This window comes from Phlebotomus papatasi, chromosome 1 (genome assembly GCF_024763615.1).
Source record: "Phlebotomus papatasi isolate M1 chromosome 1, Ppap_2.1, whole genome shotgun sequence".
NCBI classification, from domain to species: Eukaryota; Metazoa; Arthropoda; class Insecta; order Diptera; family Psychodidae; genus Phlebotomus; species Phlebotomus papatasi.
The window spans coordinates 88,561,463-88,583,109 of record NC_077222.1 but is presented as its reverse complement, the minus strand read 5'-3'; the positions used below and the strand labels follow the sequence as shown (position 1 = coordinate 88,583,109).

General features: G+C 33.0%; 1 protein-coding gene across 1 annotated transcript in view; it reads left to right on the top strand.

Annotated features, from left to right (window-relative positions):
* The window catches only part of LOC129804473 (voltage-dependent T-type calcium channel subunit alpha-1G), a 133,050-nt gene extending 114,056 nt beyond the window's left edge, over positions 1–18,994 (top strand). The window contains exons 17-21 of the mRNA XM_055851805.1: positions 1,840–2,336; positions 6,216–6,442; positions 6,600–6,792; positions 10,539–11,002; positions 12,682–18,994. Coding sequence (XP_055707780.1) covers positions 1,840–2,336; positions 6,216–6,442; positions 6,600–6,792; positions 10,539–11,002; positions 12,682–14,130 — 2,830 coding nt within the window. The 3' untranslated portion in view covers positions 14,131–18,994. The remainder of the gene's footprint in view (positions 1–1,839; positions 2,337–6,215; positions 6,443–6,599; positions 6,793–10,538; positions 11,003–12,681) is intronic.
* Positions 18,995–21,647: the final 2,653 nt, after the last annotated feature.

The window sequence follows — 21,647 nt, the reverse complement described above, 5'->3', positions numbered from 1 at the left end:
TGAAACATAGAAAATTTAGTCATTACGAAGCTTCCCATGGTATCAAGTATGAGCACTTTCTCCTACACCTTTTATATCAAGAAAATTTCATGAAACCGAAATTCACATCCCTTTCTTTCTCAAACATTTTGTATGTGTCTACCAGACGCTTGTGCACTCTTCTTCTCCTTTTTTTAACATCAAAACAAATTAAATTTAGTTCAATCCGATTTTGAGTGCAAAAGAGTGAGATAGACATATGCAAGACTTTTGAGAAAGAAAGAGACGTGAATTTGGATTTTATGAAATTTTCCAGATCTGCAGAAGGGTGTGCCGTTTAGCTTGAAGACATTTTGACAGAAAAAAAACTATTAATATCTGTAACTTTGAAAATTCAGGATTTCGACCATTCGGGATTGTGGCTTTCGGGATTGTAGCTTTCGGAATTTTGGCATTCAGGATCTTAGCTTTTCGGGATTTTGGGTTTCTGGATTTTGGGATTCGAGATTTTGGTTTTTTGAGATTTTGGTTTTTTGGAATTTTGGCGTTCGTGATTTTGACCTTCCTGATTTTGGCTTTTCGTGATTTTGACTTTTCTGGATTTTAACTTTCGGGCTTTTCGCTTTCAGAATTTTGCCATTCAGGATCTTAACTTTTTGGGATTTTATGTTTTAAGATTTGGGATTTCTTGGATTTTGGTTTTTCGTGATTTTGACTTTTCTGGATTTTGGCTTTCGGAATTTTTACTTTCGGGACATTTGACTTTTCGGAATTTTGGCTTTCGTTATTATGGCTTTCGTGATTTTGGATTTCCATGATTTCGGCTTTTCGGGATTTCGACTGATTCGGTATTTCGACCATTCGGGATTGTGGCTTTCGGGATTGTAGTTTTCGGTATTTTGGCATTCAGGATCTTGGCTTTTCGGGATTTTGGGTTTCTGGATTTTGAATTTCGGGATTTTGGGATTCGAGATTTTGGTTTTCTGAGATTTTGGTTTTTTGGAATTTTGGTGTTCGGGATTTTGACCTTCCGGATTTTGGCTTTTCGTGATTTTGACTTTTCTGGATTTTAACTTTCGGGATTTTCGCTTTCAGAATTTTGGCATTTAGGATCTTAACTTTTTGGGATTTTAGTTTACAGGATTTGGGCTTTTTTAGATTTTGGCTTTCGGAATTTTGACTTTCGGGACTTTGGCTTTCGGAATTTTGGTTTTCGTTATTATGGCTTTCGTGATTTTGGATTTCCGTGATTTCGGCTTTTCGGGAATTCGACTTTTTTGAGATTGTGGCTTTCGGGATTTTGGCGTTTGGGATTTTGGGATTCGAGATTTTGGTTTTTGAGATTTTGCTTTTCTGGAATTTTGGGGTTCGGGATTTTGACCTTCCGGATTTTGGCTTTTCTGGATTTTGATCCATTCGGGATTTCGACTGATTCGGAATTTTTGGCTTTCGGTATTTCAACCCATTCGGGATTTTCTCTTCGAAATTTCGGCATTAGGGATTTTGGCTTTTGACCTATTCGAGATTTCCACTAATTTAGGATATTGGTGCTTTGGGATTTTCTCTTCAAGATTTTTGCCATCATCGAAAACACAAAATAAGAGAAAAAGATAATGTTCAAGTATTAAATAAATATTGAAATTTCCATTGAAATATTCTCAATACTTTCAACAAATTCATCTAATATTCAATCATACTCAAAATTGCCATCCAAACCTTAACTAAAGTAGTAAAAGTAATTAATTTTATTCAGCAACTTGTACGTCAATTGAAATTGAATTTAAATTGAAATCAAAGTGTGAATGTCCAATCACTCTTGTGGCCATTGTAAAATTCCACTTTTGTCACTTGTCTCTGCAGATTCCGTGGCGTTTGCAGTTGGTTTGTCAATCAAAAGTGGTTCGACAATGTGATTCTATTGTTCATCGCCCTCAATTGCATCACTCTGGCCATGGAACGTCCCAATATTCCGCCCACCAGCACCGAGAGGATCTTCCTCTCCACAGCAAATTACATTTTCACTGTTGTCTTCACAGCTGAGATGTTTATAAAGGTCGTAGCTACGGGGATGTTCTATGGCCAGGATGCATACTTCACTTCCGGCTGGAACATCATGGATGGCTCACTGGTCATCATCTCCATCATTGACCTACTAATGTCACTGATAAGTGAGTCTAGCCCGAGGATTTTTGGGATTCTACGAGTGTTTCGGCTCTTGAGGTCTCTCAGGCCTTTGAGGGTTATCAATAGAGCTCCTGGACTGAAATTAGTGGTTCAGACTCTGCTCTCATCCCTAAGGCCAATTGGAAATATTCTGCTCATTTGCGTAACGTTTTTCGTGATATTCGGCATTTTAGGTAAGTTTCTTAATTTTTCTTCGTTATTTTATAAACTATCTTTTTCATTTTCACAATATTTGAAAAGTTTACTTCTACTATGAAGCTCATAAAGGTTTTTTCTGAAACATTTTTGTATTTAAAAATAATTTATTGAAATAGGAAAGTGAAAAATCAAACCTAACTAACTAAAAAATAAAAATAAAACACTTTAACTTTATAAAAATAAAACGTTTACGTTTACATAAAAAATATGACAACCGTAGAAAATAAATAGAAAAACGAATAAAAAAAGCATTTACAAGTTTGGAATTTTACTTTGCATATTCAATTACCAAAAAGCTGATCTTAACCGTATAAAAATTGAAGAATCAAAATTTATCGTAAAAATGTATTTTTTTTTTCATTTCTTTTTACTTGAATTTGAATTTTTTTCTTAACACTTGTTGAAATTCGGAAAAGATTTGCAAAATTTATAAGAAAATAAATTCCGAAAAAGATGTTTTTTTTTGTTTTACGGTTATGTCACGTTTTTTAAAAATTTTAAATATTACTAACATAAAGTTTAAGAAAAAGTTCGTTTTTTGAAAAGATAAGCTCCAGTTTAAACTTTGCACTTTTCAAATTGGATTCGTAGAAAAAATTTCAGAAAACTTGTATTTTAATTTTTCCAAATATACCGAAAAAATTCAACTTTCCGGAATTTTGTTTTTACTTTTCACTTTGCAGTTTTTACCAAGTTTAGAAAAACTTTAAAAATATATAAATTATATAATAAATATAGATTAAATTAAGACTTTGGAAAAGACCTATTTAGAAAAAATTCGCAGATTTTTACCTTTTGAAAATATAAAAAATAAACATTATATACCTATTTTTTCAGCTTTGAGTTTTTGTTTTGATCAAATTTTGCAGGATTGGAAGTGATTTGTGTAAAAAACAATTATGACCAAAAGCACATGCCTAATGCCCAGCGAACAATAACTTTTGTTTGCAAACATGTTTTCGGAGCTTCCTGTGAGAGAGAGTGAGATCTAGGATCTTATAGGCAGTTTCGAAAACATGTTTACAAAACAAAAGTTATTGTACGTTGGGCATAATTTATAAATAAATAATAATAAATAAATAAATAATAAATAAATAAATAATAAATAAATAAGTAATAAATAAAAAAAATAATAAATAACGCTAATAGTAGATAAATAAAACAATAAGATATGTGTTCTTCCGAATTGGATATGTCCCGGTCCTAGATAAGCTCTATAAACTTGGGACCTAGGTGTGGAGGAGGGAAAAAAGGTGCAAAACGCAAAGAGTTGCTACATTTTTTTATAATATTATTTTTTCTTGTAATGTAAAATTCGTTTTATGGCAGAACTTGATCAAGCTACAATTAGAAAGCTCTCGTTTATTGTTAGGAAGTCGTCTGAACACCGCAACTTCATATAATTTAATCGAAAGTTCGATTAATCGAAAACTCGGTTTTCGAAAATTCGATGTATTTATATTATAGATATAGATATTTGCTCTATCTGTATTATCGAATACGATGCTTTTTATTTGAACTTTAATATGTTGCAGCTAAGGGTGAAACCTTTCCAACTATAGGTCGCACTCTCCCCTCGATATTTCCTGACCAGTAGGGGGATTCTGTAGTTGTATGACAATATCATATGACAAATTTGAAATTTTTCAAGTGGTAAATTCGGAAGAATTAATCAAAAATCCGCCTCATATCGGTTACAAATAGCTTCATAAATCTGTGTGCAATTACAATTCGATAATAAAGGGAATTTAAGTTTGTTCTACTCTGGAATTTTCAATGAAAATTTGTCATATGACATTGTCATACTGTTGCAGAATTCCCCTTCAGAACTTTGAATCAAAAACAACTTAACTTGACCATAACTTCGGTGTTATTCAAGCGATTTATAGGAAATTTGAGTATAGTTTATCTGAGATTAAGACTTTTCTAAAGATATAGGTCGTACTCGTACCTACTCCACCTCAATGTACCCTGACCCTTATTATACCGAAATTGACCGGACTCTATCTCTCACGTTTATTAACCGATTTTAATGAGCTTTGTCTTTCTTGTGTTGGCCTGCTGTACTCAAACTATTTAAAACAGAAAATGGCCAGCGATAAGCCCTCATAAGCTTATACGGGCTTCAGACCTAAGGCTTAGCCATATGGCTTAACTTCTATAATTTCTTATCAATCAAGATTTTTTGGAAAATTATCGCTTAAGATTGGTCAACATGGGCAAGTGATCCATTAAATTTTGAAAAACCAATAAAATTGGTTGCTATTTCGAATTTCGAGACAATCAGGAACTGGACTAAACCTTAGGTCTGAAGCCGGCTTTATGGTAGGATTGTTTGCAAGTCGGAATGCATGAAAATTCGATTTTGAGGTAAAGGATCTTCTCGTTCAGAAATAATCTTCCCAGTTTAAACGTTCTCTCCAGTTGAGGTCTTCTATGTACCGATTTGAGAACAGAGAGAACTATATCTAAAAACCCGTTGGAAGTTCGAACGTTTAAACCGACGAGTTTCGTAAAAGTGAGTAAGTTCATCAAAAGAACATTTATTTTAATGAAATTATAATTCAAACGTTATCATCCTGAAATACCACAAAACTACCCAAAAATCCACTTTTGCAGCAAACGTTTACGCACTGTGTTAACATTGTCAACTATTGAAGTGTAAAGAATACCGAAATTCGAAATGGGAGAACAATCAACGTTAAAGCGGGGAGTACTTGAACTTGCACTTTAAGCTTTCGGTAGATTTTCGAATAGATTTGGCTTGGTTTCGGATAACTTTGTCTCTTCGAAAGGTTATTACTGAACGTAGCCAATCGCATCAAGCCAATTTTAATTATTTCGGTCGCCGAGAACAGTTTGCTTGACGCAATTCTTTACCTCTGAAATTCAACTCACAATTGAATTTTCACGCATTCCGAGTTGCAAGCCGTCTGATGTTGCCTAAAAACCAGCTACCATAAGTTTATGTGGTTTTTTTCCCCTTAAATCCCTTTGCTCAGGTCTTAGGCCTTAGGCCAATTTTGACCGATATCCTGTCCACTAAAAAACCTAAGAAGGATCAAACTGTCAATAACTTTAAAAACAAAAAATCAATAAATAACAGAAACGGACTACACACACTTAAAATCCACTACTATGAAAGTTTATGTGGTATAATTAAGGATTTTTTTTGCAAATCTTTTATGAAAAGCGCAAGGCTTCGAAAAGGTCCTTATCTTGAATAAAAATCGATAAATCTTTTTCGAAAAAAAAGAATATTTCTTATATTTTGCATTCTCAAAAATTCTGCAAATCTCTCAAAAAATGCAAATTTTAAGTGTAAAGATTAAATCACTGAGAAAAAAAGAGGGTGCGATTAACTTTTTTTCCTCAGAACTTTAACACTTTTTAGGTGTAAAAATATATCAACATTTTTTAATGTTAATTTTACACCTTTTAAGGGTAAAATTAACATGAAAAAGGGTAACTCTAACCATCAATACACCTAAAAAGGGTAATATTTACACCGATTTTGGATCAATACTGCAGGGTAAAATTAACATTTCCGGAATATTATTTTAACTCTTCCGGATTTCTCTCAGTGATTTAGCATATTTTGTGAAGTTTGTCTTTTTTCAAATTATTGCATTCTAAATACCCATTTTTTCTAGACAAATCAGTATTTTTCTTTCAATTTTCAAATGAAAAGTGCAAAATTTTCGATTTAGGTAGAATTTCCACTTTTCACGTTGCAAATTTCACTTTATGTATTTCCATCTTAAGGGGAAGGAAAATTTTCCAAGCTGCAATTATCCGGCCAATTAGGCAGAAGATATTCAATTGTGAGAATTTGTGAATGATTTATCCTGCAGGTGTCCAACTGTTCAAGGGGACTTTCTACTACTGTGAAGGGGAGCATATAAAAGGTGTCAAGAACAAGACGGATTGCCTGTCAAATCCCAATAATGTGTGGATCAACAGGAAGTACAATTTTGATGATTTGGGCAAGGCACTAATGTCACTATTTGTCTTATCTTCTCGAGACGGATGGGTCAACATCATGTACACTGGACTGGATGCTGTGGGAGTTGATCAGCAGGTTTCTATCCCAAAATGATGATTAATTGACATACATTTCTCATGCCCAGAGATTACCAAAAAGATTTCCCTCAATAATTTTCCACCTCCCCGCTTTCATTTTTTTATCCTCCCACAATTTTTTTTTCCTTTGCATTCTTTTCCTTTTTTTCTTTCAGCCCATTGTAAATTACAATGAATGGAGGCTCCTCTACTTCATTGCCTTCATCCTCCTGGTGGGCTTCTTCGTGCTCAACATGTTTGTGGGCGTTGTGGTGGAGAATTTCCATCGATGTCGCGAGGAGCAGGAGAAGGAGGAAAAGCTGCGAAGGGCCGCAAAGCGTGTCAAACAACTGGAGAAGAGTCGCAAAAGTGAGTTATTGTTCATCATCGGGTATCACCCATTTTTTCCCACATCTCCTCCTGCCGCCCCCTTGAAACTTCCTGTTTGACAGATTTTCCCAAAGACAAACTTTTATCACAGGCTTAGGGAATGTGCGGCAAAAGTTTCACTTGCACACCAAATGAGGGAGAAAAAATAACAATAGCTTGAACTTTGGTTCTACCACAATATTTACAAGTTCAATGTTGATTTTTAGGAGTTTTCTCAAAAGAATTTCTCCTATTTCAACAGTTTGTCCCAGACCTTTAAAATAAGCTGAACTAAACCGTTGAAGTAAAAATCCTATTTTCAGGTTGACAACTTTTTTGTATCCTTTATGTAATGTAGACAAAAGATTTGAATAACATCATGTGATAGCATGTGATTTCTTAAGAGAATTTTTGCATTATTAGGAAGTTACTCTCAAATTTTTCTTTTGTTAATGTCAAATTTTTCCTAACGGATCCGGCACACCTTTTAGATCAGGAAAATTCCCTTTCTTTCTCACACATTTTGCATATGTCTATCTCATTCTTTCGCACTTCAAATTCGATTGAGCTAAATTGAATTTGCAATGATGTTTAAAAAAAGAAGAAGAGTGCAAAAGAATGAGAAAGACAGATGCAAGAGGTTTGAGAAAGAAAGGGATTCGAATTTTGGCTTCATGAAATTTTCCTAATCTAAAAGGTGTGCCGCAGCCGTAAGAAAATAATTTAATGGACAAAGTATTTTTTCCTCTTAGCAGCATGAGCAGCATGATTTCATTTCACAGAGGGAGCATTCTAGCTCTAATTGTCACAATAATTAGAGGATAGGCGATTAGCGATATAGACTTGGGGTTTTCGAGGACCCCACTTTTATCCCAGTCGTCTTCATTGTCTCCGAAATCACGTTTTTCTCTCCCGTGTTGTGTGATTTTTTTTAACTTTCGCATACAGGAGACTCTCGCTAATTCGGCTCTTTTAAGATCAGGCTTCTTTTTAGTTCGACAGCAGTTACATTTGAAAAAAGTTTGTTGTCATTTTTCAAATTTGATTATGATTATTATCAAATGAATCAAATATGCTCAAATTTGGCATGGTTTGCCTTAGTTTTAATGTAATTTTGCATTATTTACGATATAAATGAGGGTGTAAACTCATTATGTGTATGCAGATAAATAATCGTTGTATTTCAAAGTTTGTCGCCCGAATTTCTCTGTAATTCGGGCAACATTTTGGTTCTAAGTGCCCGAATTTGAGAGAGTCTACTGTATTTTGAAGGTTATTTAGATAATTATTACGTTTTTTATTGTGTTTGAATTGTTTTTAATAACGGTACCAATGTCACAGACCAGTTAGTTCCAGAAAACATTATTTATCAACTGATTGGAGCACGTATGGAATTGAAGACGTGAGGAGACCTTGATCTCGGGGCGGACCTAGGGCAAGGTGGCTGAATCAAATTCAAAATCTTGCATTAAAGCGCCTTGGGATCGAACCCTAACAACTTTCTTAAGTTGCGAAGGTTCGATGTGGGCTGCTAAACTAGTTGTCATAGGTCCACTATTCCAATAGGAATAAGCGGTTAAAAATGATGCTAGCTAACAATCGAAAACATGAATATTTCATATTTCAAACCAAATCACAATCCGAAAACATAAAAAATTTAGCATTAGAATTAAATCACGATCCAAAAACTTCAAATTAAGTACTTTTAAGTAAGTCGCAATCCCATAATGTCCTAATTTACTCCCTTAAAGTGAATTACACTCTAGAAACGTCAGTATTAAACAATTTAAAGTAAATAACAATCCAATAACAATAACGTAAAAAATTAGTGTTATGAGGTAAATCGCTATCTGAAAGTGTTAAAATTTATCATTTTTTGAAGCTTTTGGAGTTAATCACGTTAATCACAATCCAAAAAGCGGCATAATTTAGCATTTCGAAGTAAGTCGCAATCCTAATGGCGCTGGCACACCTTTTCAATTGAGTGAATTTTAATCGAGTGAAATTTTGCCTCTTCCTTTTTCAAACTGAACTTAAATATAGCTCTCCTTTTCTGTCAATCGAAAATTGAAATTTAAATTGAAAATGTAATTGAAATTTCAATTTTCATTTGACAGAAAGAGACAAACATATGTTATTTTATTTTGAAAGAGTAAGAGGTAAAATTTCAATCGATTGAATTTGACTCAATTGAATAGGTGTGCCAGCACCATTAAACGTCAAAATTAAGCTTTTTGATTTAAACTGGATTCAGAAACATCAAAAATTAAATTGTAAGTCGCAATCAATCCGGAAATGTAATTTTGACATTTGAAGTGAATCGCAATCCTGAAGTACATCATAACACTTATATAAATCTCTATCTAAAATCATCAAAATTTAGCATTCTTAAGTAAGCAACAATCCGATGACGATATTATTAAAAATAAATCGAAACCCAAAAACGTAGAACCTTAGCACTTTGAAGGAAATAAGAATCTAAAAACATCAAAATTAGTATTTTCAAGTAAATTACGATCCAAAAACGTTAAAATTTAGAATTTTAAAGTAAACCACAATCCGGAAATACCAAAATTTTAACCATTTTTTAAGTAAAAAGCAAACCAGAAGCGTAAACATTAAATCTCAATCCAAGTAAATCTCAATCCAAAACCGTTTAAAGTTGGCATTTTTTTTAAGTAAATCGCAATCCAAAAACGTAAAAATTTGTAGCATTCTAATACAAATAACAATCCTAAAATATTAATACTTAGTATTCTGAAGTAAATCTGAAGTAAATTCTAAGTATAATGTCGAAATTTTGCGTTTCGAGGTAAAATCTCAAAAAAAAAAAAGAAACGTCAAAATTCAGCATATTAAGATAAATCATCTAGAACAGAGGTGGGCAAAAACCGTTGAAACCGAATTAACGTCAAAATATGTTTGTTCTAGTAGCATTTTGACCATTGACGTACATGTTTCATTTGACATTTATTCGGTTTCAATGCTTCTTGCACGCCTCTGATCTAGAAAACCTCAGTTTTTCCGGTTTCGTCAGAGAATTTTCTTCTTTTCAATCAAAAAATCAAAAGACTTGAATGTTTTCAAGGTTTTCAATTCACGGTGTGGGAATTCCTCTATTGGCTCTATCGTTCAATAGAATACTTTTAAATGATTAAGGATCATATTTGGTCTTATCTTTCTCCCTCTTAATATTGCATTAATTATATTGGTTATCTTAACCCTATATCAAGTAATGTAGGCTTCAGACTGGAGGTTTAGCCCAGTTCCCCAAGGTGTTAAAAATATAAATAACAAGCAATTTTATTGATTTTTCAAAAAATAATGGATTATTTGCCTTTAATATTCAATCATAAACAACAATTTCCCAAAAAATCACGCATGATAAGGAATTAGATGTGTTAAGTCACATGGCTAAGCCTTAGGCCTGAAGCCCGTATAAGACCGGTTGCATAATGTAAATGATACAAAGGTTATAAATTTTTGTCTACATTTTTAATTTTCTCAGGTTTTAAATTAGTTGCATCTGATTTTTTTTAATAAATAGAAATTGCATGTGGTTTAATATTAGAAAATTCCAAATCGAACCTTCAATATTTTTTCAAATTTATTACAATAGAGCTTGATCAGCTTCCTTTTCTTTTTTATGCATGTATCCTTTGCATGAATAATATCATAGAGAAGATAAAGATCTTTATGGAACTTATGAGTTTCTTGGTCTTTCTCTACTCAACTTGTCTTTCCAGGAATGAGCATTCCACCCTACTACACCAACTACTCGCCCCTCAGGCTCTTTGTCCATAGTGTCGTGACATCGAAGTACTTTGATCTGGCAATTGCTGCCGTGATTGGGCTGAATGTGGTGACAATGGCAATGGAGTACTACAAGATGCCAATGGCACTTGAGTATGCCCTTAAGATTTTCAATTACTTCTTCACCGCTGTCTTCATCTTGGAGGCAATTATGAAGCTGGTGGCTCTCGGGATGAGGATATACCTCAAAGACAAGTGGAATCAACTCGATGTCGCTATAGTGATTCTCTCTATTGTGGGAATTGTACTTGAGGAGCTAGAGACAAATATTATTCCTATAAATCCAACCATTATTCGTGTTATGAGAGTCCTGAGAATTGCACGTGTGCTCAAATTACTCAAGATGGCCAAGGGAATACGAGCACTATTGGACACAGTTATGCAAGCACTGCCACAGGTATGATGAACTAATTATTATCCCTAAAATCTTGCTCCTATTCCCAAGGCTGAGATTCACTTTTTTCTGCTGATACTATTGAATTGACTTCATGTTGAACTGGAGCAGAGGTGTGCAAGAAACCGTTGAAACCGAATTAACGTCAAAATAAGTTTGTTATAGTAGCGTTTTGACCATTGACGTACATGTTTCATTTGACGTTAATTCGGTTTCAACGGTTTCTTGCACACCTCTGAACTGGAGAATATTCAAATAATTTTTAACAGAAACGGCACGTAGAACAGTGAGGTTATGTTTAGCCTAACCTTAAAATCAAATTTGAAATGGGAAATGACTTAAATATTCTGGTAAAATACAGAGGTTATTACTATATCGGCTATACGGGAAGGAATGAAAGCCATCTTTCATACTTTCTGACAATTATAAGGACTTTTTGCATTTCCAAAATCATTAAATTCTAACCTCAAAAACTTAAAGAACACATAGGGTAAGTGTGCCAAATTTCGGCATAGTTGCATGCAAGCGCGAAAGTCTCAAGTTTGAAATATAATATCTTTAATATAAATTGATTTTTTTATTACTTTTTTTTAAGGAGTGTTGCTTAGAACCTTGTAGACAGTTTATCGTCTTTATTTACTCCAAAATCACTCTTAATACATTTTAAAATGAATAAAAATGTGGACATAGCTTTGGTGCCCTATTTCGGTCACCTTCATTCTCATAGTTCCTTGCTCATCAGGAATACTTCCAATGCCTTTTTCACGTCATCTCGTTTGTCGAAGCCACATTTTTTGTTAATCTTTTGCATTGTATAATCTCTAGAGTATTTAAAAACTAAAAATTCATGGAAATTTGAGGAACAAAAAAGGTGGCCGAAATTGCAAGCTGGCCGGAATTTGGCACACTTACCCTATATTAACCTCGATTTTAAGCAAATTAAAAATAATTCAGTTTTTGATTGGTGTAATAAATAAAACATTAAACACAAGATTTTCAGGTTCAGTCCAACGTAACCTCAACTTTCGAAATGCTTTCTTAGTCAAAACGAAGAACTAAGTCCTTTTAGTTTTTGTCTTTTGAAGCTGTTATTATGATTATGATTAATTAAATTATGTCTGTATTCTACTTATTATTTTTCTGTTTTCTGACTAATTTTTCATTTTTAGGTTAAGTCCAATGTAACCTTCATTTTCTTGTATATCTCTTTGATCGAAAACATTTTGTTGCATTTTCTAGCCTTTTGAGTTATTTTCTTTGCTTATATTTGTATCATCTTTGGTCATTTTGTCTCTTCTGTTCATTGCATTATTTTTCAGAATTGCTCCTCGCTTCTATTTTATTCCACAATTTAATCTTACTTTAAACTGTCATCTCTTTTGTTTTGTATCTCTCTTGTGGCGCTTAATCTGTTTATCTTCTACAGCTTTATTGCTTAACTTGCTTATTCTTCTCTTTTGTTTGTCCTTTTGCTTTAAACTATCGCATGATTGCCAATAAATGAGAATCTCAGAACTTGAAAGTTCCTATACAAATTTCAATGTAAACTGTAACAAAGCTATTTTAAGAATCTCAGTTTCAATCTTTCTGCCTAACAACTCTGTCGAAACCACCCCCACAATCACTGAGGTCTAATTGAATTTCCTTCTTTCTCTCTCTCCGTGTGCCTTATGGCTCAACAGGTCGGCAATTTGGGCCTCCTTTTCTTTCTGTTGTTCTTCATATTTGCCGCTCTGGGAGTTGAGCTCTTCGGACGCCTGGAATGTTCAGATGAGATTCCATGCCAGGGTCTGGGGGAGCATGCTCACTTCGCCAACTTCGGAATGGCGTTCCTCACGCTCTTCCGAGTGGCCACTGGCGATAACTGGAACGGCATTATGAAAGACACCCTGCGAGATGACTGCGACGACGCGGCAGATTGTGTGAGGAACTGCTGTGTCAGCACGGTGATCGCGCCCATTTTTTTCGTTATCTTTGTTTTAATGGCCCAATTTGTGCTGGTTAATGTGGTGGTGGCAGTGCTGATGAAGCATCTGGAGGAGAGTCACAAACAAATGGAGGACGAACTAGAAATTGACAATCAGCTAGAGAGAGAATTTGAGAGTCGACAGAAGGAAAAGGAAGATCAGGAACTCTGTTTGCAGTTGGAATCTGATACGAATTCTCTGCAGAAACGACCTCTAGCCAAGGTGTCCTCCCTTCCGTCGAATTTCACTTACAGCACTCCGGTGTTCGAGAGGAGATACTCTTCCCAACGTCGCCAAACAATTCAGTATTTTCAGCAGAGTTTGGGTATGTCCCCAGATATTCGGAACTACAACGCAGCGATGTTCAACAAAAAGGGACGACTTTCAACAGACGAAGGGGATGGAAAGTTCGCAGGGGTGAATGGATTTGAGTTTGCTGATCAATTTTCCCGTGGAAAGTATCACAAACGAAAATCCTGGAAACCTCGGCTATCGCAGGACCGATCTTTCGATGAGGAACCTGCTGATGAGATGCGAACTGAATCCCACTCGAGTCAGGATGTACCGGCTCTCGAAAGACACGAGGAGGCTACAACTCAGAGATCTGCTTCGACAAAAACCCTAACTAAAAGTGCTACAGTTGACAGAGAACCTGAGTTGATTCTCCTTCCCGAAAACTTCCAAATAAATCCGCTAGGTGGCGGCATTGGAGATGAGAAGAAATTGTCAGAAGTTCGAAAATCAAATCCCTTCCTCTGTAACAGATCCTTCTCCACAGACACCGGAAAGTCCTACCTGAGTGTGCCAAAGCTCCAGCCAAGGAGTCGTTCAGGCAGCACCAAGCAGCTCTTTAAGCAGGTGGCTGTTGAGGAGGATCACGATGTGGATGAAAGTACACTTCTTCTGCCAACTACTAGTCTTCTCTCTGGAGACTCAGCCAAAGCGTCGGGAGAGAAGGAGGGTACGGATCTCAGTGAGGAAGACAAGATCCAGGAAGATGAAAAGGATGCACCAACAGAAGAGACTACAAAGAAGTCCGATTCAGCGGAAATTCTGAGAATCATCTCAGAAAGGAGACGAATGGAAAGGAGAGATACAGATGACAGTTCAGGGTACAATGAACTACTCATTGTGAAATCCCCCGAGTCATCGACAGACATCTAGGGAGAAAACCCATTAGTCAATAAGATCTTAGGTGGTAAGGTTACATATTTGAGGTTATATTTTCAAGCAGGATTTACAGCAAAGTTCATTGACTTTCATTTGTTAACTGTTTTATTTTCTGGATTACGTTTTGAAAACATCTCACTGCCCAATTTTTTATTACTATAAGTCTACAATAGGAAGTTCTTTTTCATACTTTCAATTTCAAAAGTTTACTTTTCGAAATCGAAAAGGCAAAGAGTCGGAATTTATCTTTTATTACTTTTATTCAATACAAATATTATTGGAGCTGAACCCGTGCTTACTTAGACATAACTTCACTTCGAAAATTTAATAGTATTCGTGATTTTCGAATATGCCTTACATTCGTTATGTATTTTTAAGTGTTTTTTTTGGAATTTTTCTTTTTTTTTCTTCTTAAGAGTGCTTAATTTTACTATTATTTGTTCCTTATTTTAGTATTATTTTCCACAAAGCCTTCGGTAAACCACGATTTCTAATATCGAATCACTTTTTTCGAAAATATAATATGTTCGAATTTATATTTATCGAAAATGCTCTTTTTACTTTCCTCAATTTCCAAAAAGCCTTCTGTGCATCACAATTTCGCAAATCGATTGGTTTTTGAAAATACTTTTTAATTCGTTATTACTATAAATTTCGAATTCTTTTCAAAATGTTTATTTCGTAAGATTTTGAAATCTCAAGAAGCAATTGAACCTTAGGATTTAATTTACGTTCATTACTTTATGGTTTCGATATTCCACAGATTTTCGAATATGGCTTAGATTTAAACTGTGTATTCGTTTTGTTTCGAAAATATAGTTTAATTGGTTAACATTTAGCTCTTTTGATGAAATTTTCTTTCGCAATTTCAATTGAAAATCATTTGATTTTTTTACTGTAAATTTTCTTTAAAAGAGATATGCGAATTCAATAGTTTCGAACTTGGAATTTAGAAAGTATCTGTCAGAAAATTCAAAAAATAAATTAGTTTTCTGATTGATTTCTTTATTTAGAACTTCTTTGTAATTCTTGTGCCTTTAAATTCTTATTTTTGAATATTTTAATAATTTACTTATTTATTATTTTAGGGCAACTGTATCAAATTTCGGCATAATTGCATGCAAGCACCAAAGTCTTAAGTTTGCAATGTAATATTTTTAATACAAATTGATTTTTTTGTTACTTCTTTTTAAGGATTGTTGATTGAAACATTGTGGATAATTTATGGTCTTTATTTTCTCTAATATCATTCTTAATTCATTTTAAAATGAATAAAAATATAGACAATGCTTTGGTGCATATTTCGGCCACCTTAATTCTTATAGTTCCATGCCCTTCCGGAATTCTTCCAACGTATTTTTCATATCATCTCGTTTGTCGAAGCGACATTTTTTATTATTTTTTGCATTGTATAATCTCTAGAGCATGCAAAAAAACTAAAAATTGATGAAAATTTGAGGAAGAAACAATAGTGGCCGAAATTGCAAGCTGGCCGGAATTGGGTACACTCTCCCTATTTATTGAACTAGTGCCAATTTCTAACAGAGCGAAAGTGAATGAACTTTGCTGCTGATCCGCCTTGTTGACTCTCTTTCTCTTTATGTAGAAAACTCTAAGCGAGATTTGTTTTTTAAATATTCTAACTACTCCACTGAAGGAGAAGAGTTATGAGAAAGGAGTTCAATGGTAAAGGTTTCTCTAAAACGCAAAATTAAGAAAAAACGGGAAGTGTGTAAAAACGGGATACAAGAACGAAGAAAATCATACTCTAGTGCTATTTAATGAAATTTGCCTTTCCTCTACTTTAGATTTTTACACAATTGAATTGAAACAAGTTTAATAATAAGAAAATAATAAATATTTAAAAAATAGGGAAATTGAAACAAGGAGGTATATATATAAAGTTACATGAGGTCTCTACGTAATGAAAATTTAGTGACAAAGAATTAGATGAACAAAAAAAGGATCTTCTCTTTAGAAGTGAGATATTTTATGTTTTTTCTGGTAGACAAAAAAAATTGTAAATTTAGGAGGTTGGCAAAATGCTTAAGGAGTCTGTCAATTAATTATTAAAAAAAAAGAAACAGGAAAATAGAGCCACAAAAGATGAAAAAATCCTTGACCAAAAGAATTCTCTGAGAAAATCTCTCTAAAAAAAACGACAATTAATAGCAATAACACAATAAAAAAAACAATGAGGAATATTTGAAATGAAGTTTGCAACATTTTGGACTTTTAGAACCCTTTCAATGCCAAACATCAATCAAATTTTAAGAGAAGCGAATGTTAAACACGCGGAATAAAGAATATTAATCAGGGATTTATGGAATTTTATGGAGAAATTCTTGATTTTTCACTCTTCAACAATCTTCGAAAACTTTTGCTCAAACATTTCACATCGCAGAAGGTGAAAGGTCGTTCTCAAAAGTCTCCAAAGTAAAAGAAAAAGAATATATAAAAAAAAACTTTAGGGTTATTTTCTACTTAGATATTGGAGATTGCAGTATTAGTAACAAAAAAAAGTACTTTTCTCATTAGATTGATGTGAGAAAAAATCATAAAGTATTTAAATTAAAAGAGAAAAGAGTTAAAAAAAAACAGAAAATATTTAGTAACAATTATATTATTGAAATGACAATCTTGTAGACGCCTTTTAGAGACTCTTGAAGACAAATATTTAGCGAAAAAAATGAGATGGGAAAATAGAAGAGAAAATAGTGAAACATTTTTAGTAGAATTTGAATTATGTTTTGTCAAAAGAAATGTAATTTAAATGAAACTAAATTCCTGAGACCACTAAAGTATTCTTTTTTGACGACAAAATAAACACTGAGAACGTTTACGCAAATAAAGAAATTTAAACAACTAGTTTGTAGAGATTTGTCAAAGTTTGTTGGCCTTTTCAACTTGTTTAAGTCTTTTGATTTTTCGGAAATTTCCTTTTTAAATCGTAAGAAGTTTACGCGAATTTTTTTTTTAAAAGGTTTTATGCCTAGTTTTACGAACTTTACAAAAAAATAACAACCAATTCTACAAACATCTACAAACTTGTTGGTCTTTTCAACTTGTTTAAGTCTTTTGATTTTTCGGAAGTTTCCTTTTTCAATCGTAAGAAGTTTACTAGAAAGATATTTCTTTTTTTTTTTTTTAAAAGGTACATTTTAAGCCTAGTTTTACGAACTTTACAAAAAAATAACAACCAATTCTACAAACATCTACAAACTTTTGACAAATCTTTACAAATGAATCTTTATTATGTACATTGAAAAAAATCTAAAATTGTACGTTAATGTTTTTTGAATTTTTACTGGGGACTTACGAAATGGTCGAAAGTCGTATAACCAACAAAGAAGTTCGTAAAAGTTTGTAATTTTTTCACAAACATTGTTTGTAACATGATCACTTGACGAGCATATTTTTTGTACTTTTACAAACATTTGTTCGTAAATATTCGTAAACATACAAATAATATTCGTAAAACTTTGTCATTTGTTCGTAAATTTTTTCTAAACAAAACTGCGAACAAACTTTTGTTGTCTGTTTGCGAACATTTATGAACAAATGTTTGTAAAAGTACAAAAAAAATGGGCATCAAGGGCGTCAAGTGATCATGTTACGAACAATGTTTGCGGAAAAAGTACAAACTTTTACGAACTTGTTTGTTGGTTATACGATTTACGAGCATTTCGGTCCGAAATAGGAATTCACAAACATTTACGAACAATTTTACAAAAAAAATTTCTATGTAGATACAAACCAAGAACAAAAATTTCAAAAATTCTAACTGATGAGAAGAAAACAATAAATTATAAAAAAAAGATAAAAGAGCTCAGTGTCTCGCGATAAAGACAGGACAAAAACTTCTATAAATGTCTGTATTTTACATTTATCCCCCAAAATCTCTTCCTCTCTTTGCCTAAGAACCGCTGTTGGTGGTAAAACATCTTAGAGAATTTACTGAATTTATTAGTCTTGTAGAAAAAAAGGGGATTTTTGCTATAGAAAGCGTGAAAGAAATGTCTAAAAAAGAAGAACAAACAAAACACAAGAAACTTTCTAACTCTATTGTTAAATTTTTCGAATTCATCTGTGATATTACGACACAATTTTAGTTTAATTTCTCATTTTATAAATTCCCTTAACAAAAAAAAACCCTCTATCGAGTATTTCACTTTCTCTATGAAGTCTTCTGTCGACCAACAATTCACCAACAATATTGTAAATACATAGACTTAATAGATGAGATTTATAGAATTAACACCCACACATCACAAAGCACTCACTGTCCCAGAATAATTAAGGATCATTTATAGATAAAATAGAAATGTAAATTTGTTGTCAACATGAAGATTCAGGTTAGGAAAAAAAAAGAAGAATTAGTTTTCAATGACCGTCCGATTTTCTATTTAGTTTGCCCTCTTCAGAAAACTTTCAGGACAAAAGCAATCGTTTCTGTTGATAAATTTTGTCCATGGATTAAAACGACCTAAACTTGTATAAACATATATTGCAAAATCAATTGTAGCTTTCTGTTGTGAATTTTGATTTCCCCAGAGTCAAAAGATACAAAGTAAAAAATGAGAAATAATGTTTCTCACTAGAAACTACAAAGTAAAAGTAAATAAAAGAAGTATTAAAATGAAGTAATTTGAGAAAAAGTAGCAAAAGAATAGAGAAAAAAAAATTGTTGTTACTTGGCGCTTCGTTATTTTTTCACTGTGCCTTTTTCTATTCTGTATCATGTAACAATGTGAATGACGAGATAACTAAAATGTAATTGAATTCTACTTGAAAATGAATAAAAATTGAATGAAAATGGGGGAAAAAGAAAGTTAATAAAGTAGGAAAAATCGTTGAATTAATCTTTCCTTTCTCCTTTTACTTGGATTTTGGACCTTGGATTGGACCCTTATTATCTCTGTAGAAGAAATTTCTTTTGAAATGTTTAATTTTAAGTTTTGGACATCAACAATAATTTATTGCAATATCTTCAATAAAGAGAAACAAGCCAAAATAATTATTTGCTAAATTAAACCTTGGGAAATTTGTTCAGGATTGTGTATGAAATCAGGTAAGATTACGAAATTTCTATACCGAATATTTTGATTTCTTATAAAATATAAAGTTCAAGGGGGAGATATTTGGGTGAAAATGTGTACACCACTTCCAGACACTTCCACGATTTGTATGGAAGAGATCTTCGCACTTCCAGAACTTCGCAACACTCTTGAAAATAATGCAATACTTCCAGCACTTCTTGCACTTCATGCACTTCTTATACTTAGAAATGAATAATTTATTTATTATGATGAAAAACCTAATTAAGGAAATTCTAAAAAAAAATCTCAAGAAATTTATTTTTTAAAATTTTGCTTATATTTTGAATTTCTTGCGCCAGATATTCTTGAATACTTTCAATATTTTAATATTATCTGCGTTTTACGAAGTGGTATCAACATATTTTGAATTTTCCTAAGCTGTGAAGCTATTTTTGGAAAAATACGTATTGTCGTTTGTAATTATTGAAACTATGCAGGAAAAAGTCTGTAAGAGTTCGAAATTACGAGTGCAACAACTAATTCAGCACTTCAGATGTATCTTTACATTTTATTGAGCTTGATTCACTCTCTATGGTCTCAAAATTCTTTAAAATTAAAACATTTTGCACTCTTGGGAAAAGTTTTAGATGATTGCTAATCAACTTTTGCAACAAGTTTGGCTATTTTTTCCAGGATCTTTTTCACTATTGTTGTATTAGATCAATTCCTCATCACCTATCAATAATCGATCCGCAAAAAAGATTTTTTTTATCGCAACATATCTGGAGAAAAATGGCCACAATCATAAAGTTATGCTTTTTCCTTTGAGTTCAATTGCTATCCACAAATTTTCTTCTACTAGGATTCTCACAATATTGGCATCAATCAAAAGACCCTTTAAAATAAAATTGATATTTCGAAGAATAAATCCCTATTTTTAAATTTTCAAAGCCACTTTTCAATAATCCTGAGAGCGATGATGAAATCTAAATAAACCCCCAAATGTTTCTTTAATGGAAGTACATCACTTAGACCTTTCCAAAATTAGTCTAGCATTACATAATAGAAATGCACATTTTCGTTCCTCATTTTGTAATAGTCCTCAAAAACACAAATCTACTTTTTTGCGGAATATTTTTGGCATCGAAGAGATATAATACACTAAAACCTTTCCAGTAAATGCAAACAGGTAAATAAAAAATGGTAGAGGTAACCTATGGGATACCGCTTAACGACATTCACGAAAAAGTCTCACGAATACGATAAATTAGAAAAAAAATATATCAAATTGATTGAAAGTCAACTGCAATGCTATGTCATTATTTGCGAGCCACTACATGAATATGTAATTCCTGCAAAAAGTAAGGAAAATTATTGTTCAACTGAATATTTTCCTGGGAAAAATTACGACACAAATTAAGCTATAATAAGTTTGAGCGTATTTGCTCCATTTCATTGTAATAGCCGAACTTGAAAATTTCAACAAACTTCTTCAAATTATACTGTCGCTCGAATTAAAAATCTCGACTAAAACTAACGTAGTCTGAAAAATTCTTAATTAGGCAAAAAAAACTATATTTGAACACTCCCACTTCCAAAGACTTCCAAGCACTTCATTTTCACCTGTACACCACTCCCGACCCTAATATCTCCCCCTTGATAAAGTTAAACTTTTTCCGTTTTACACTCAAGTCCCGGGGTTATGCACATTTTGAGACCGAAAGAAAACGCGCGAAATGGCTTTATGCATCGAAAAAATTTTCATATCCGCAGGCAATTTCTTTTGAATGAATCGGCCGTAGAACGAATTTCGTGCGGAGAAAAAAAAGTCAGAGCAAAAAATTCAACTGTTTAAAAAAAATGCATTACCAAACGGTATTTTTCGGGCAGAGTTCTTCAATAAATTGTTAAAAAATATAAAATTTTTACCTTAATAAAAATAAAGGTTTTATTCTGAAAAGTAAGCATGGTGTCTTGAAATATCTCGCGTCATAAAATAGTATACATTCAGATTCAGTCGTATTTCAAAAATGATTTCATAAATTGACTCCCAAAAGTAGGCAAATTTGCATAATTGTATGTGCATAATCCCGAAGTGCATAATACCGGGACTGAGTGTACTGTACTTCACAGTGTAAATGTACTTAAGGTTTGTACTTACTAAAAATTTGTGTTTTCTTCAGGATGATATGTTGTTTCCGGAAACAGATCAAATTTAGACTTACCTTATTTAAGAAGGTTTTTATATTAATACTATCCCGAAGTGACCAAAAAACTGATGATCCGGCTTGTAAGGAACTTTAACTTCAATTTCACTAACACTTCAACTAAAGATAACGAAGAAATAATTTATAAAATGAGTAAATTTTAAAGAGATATTGACTTCCGGTCTTCGGTGACCCCCCCCACAAATCAGCATTCTCTAGCGCACTAACTTACCCAAGTACCCCCACCCCTTCTAACCCCTCCAAA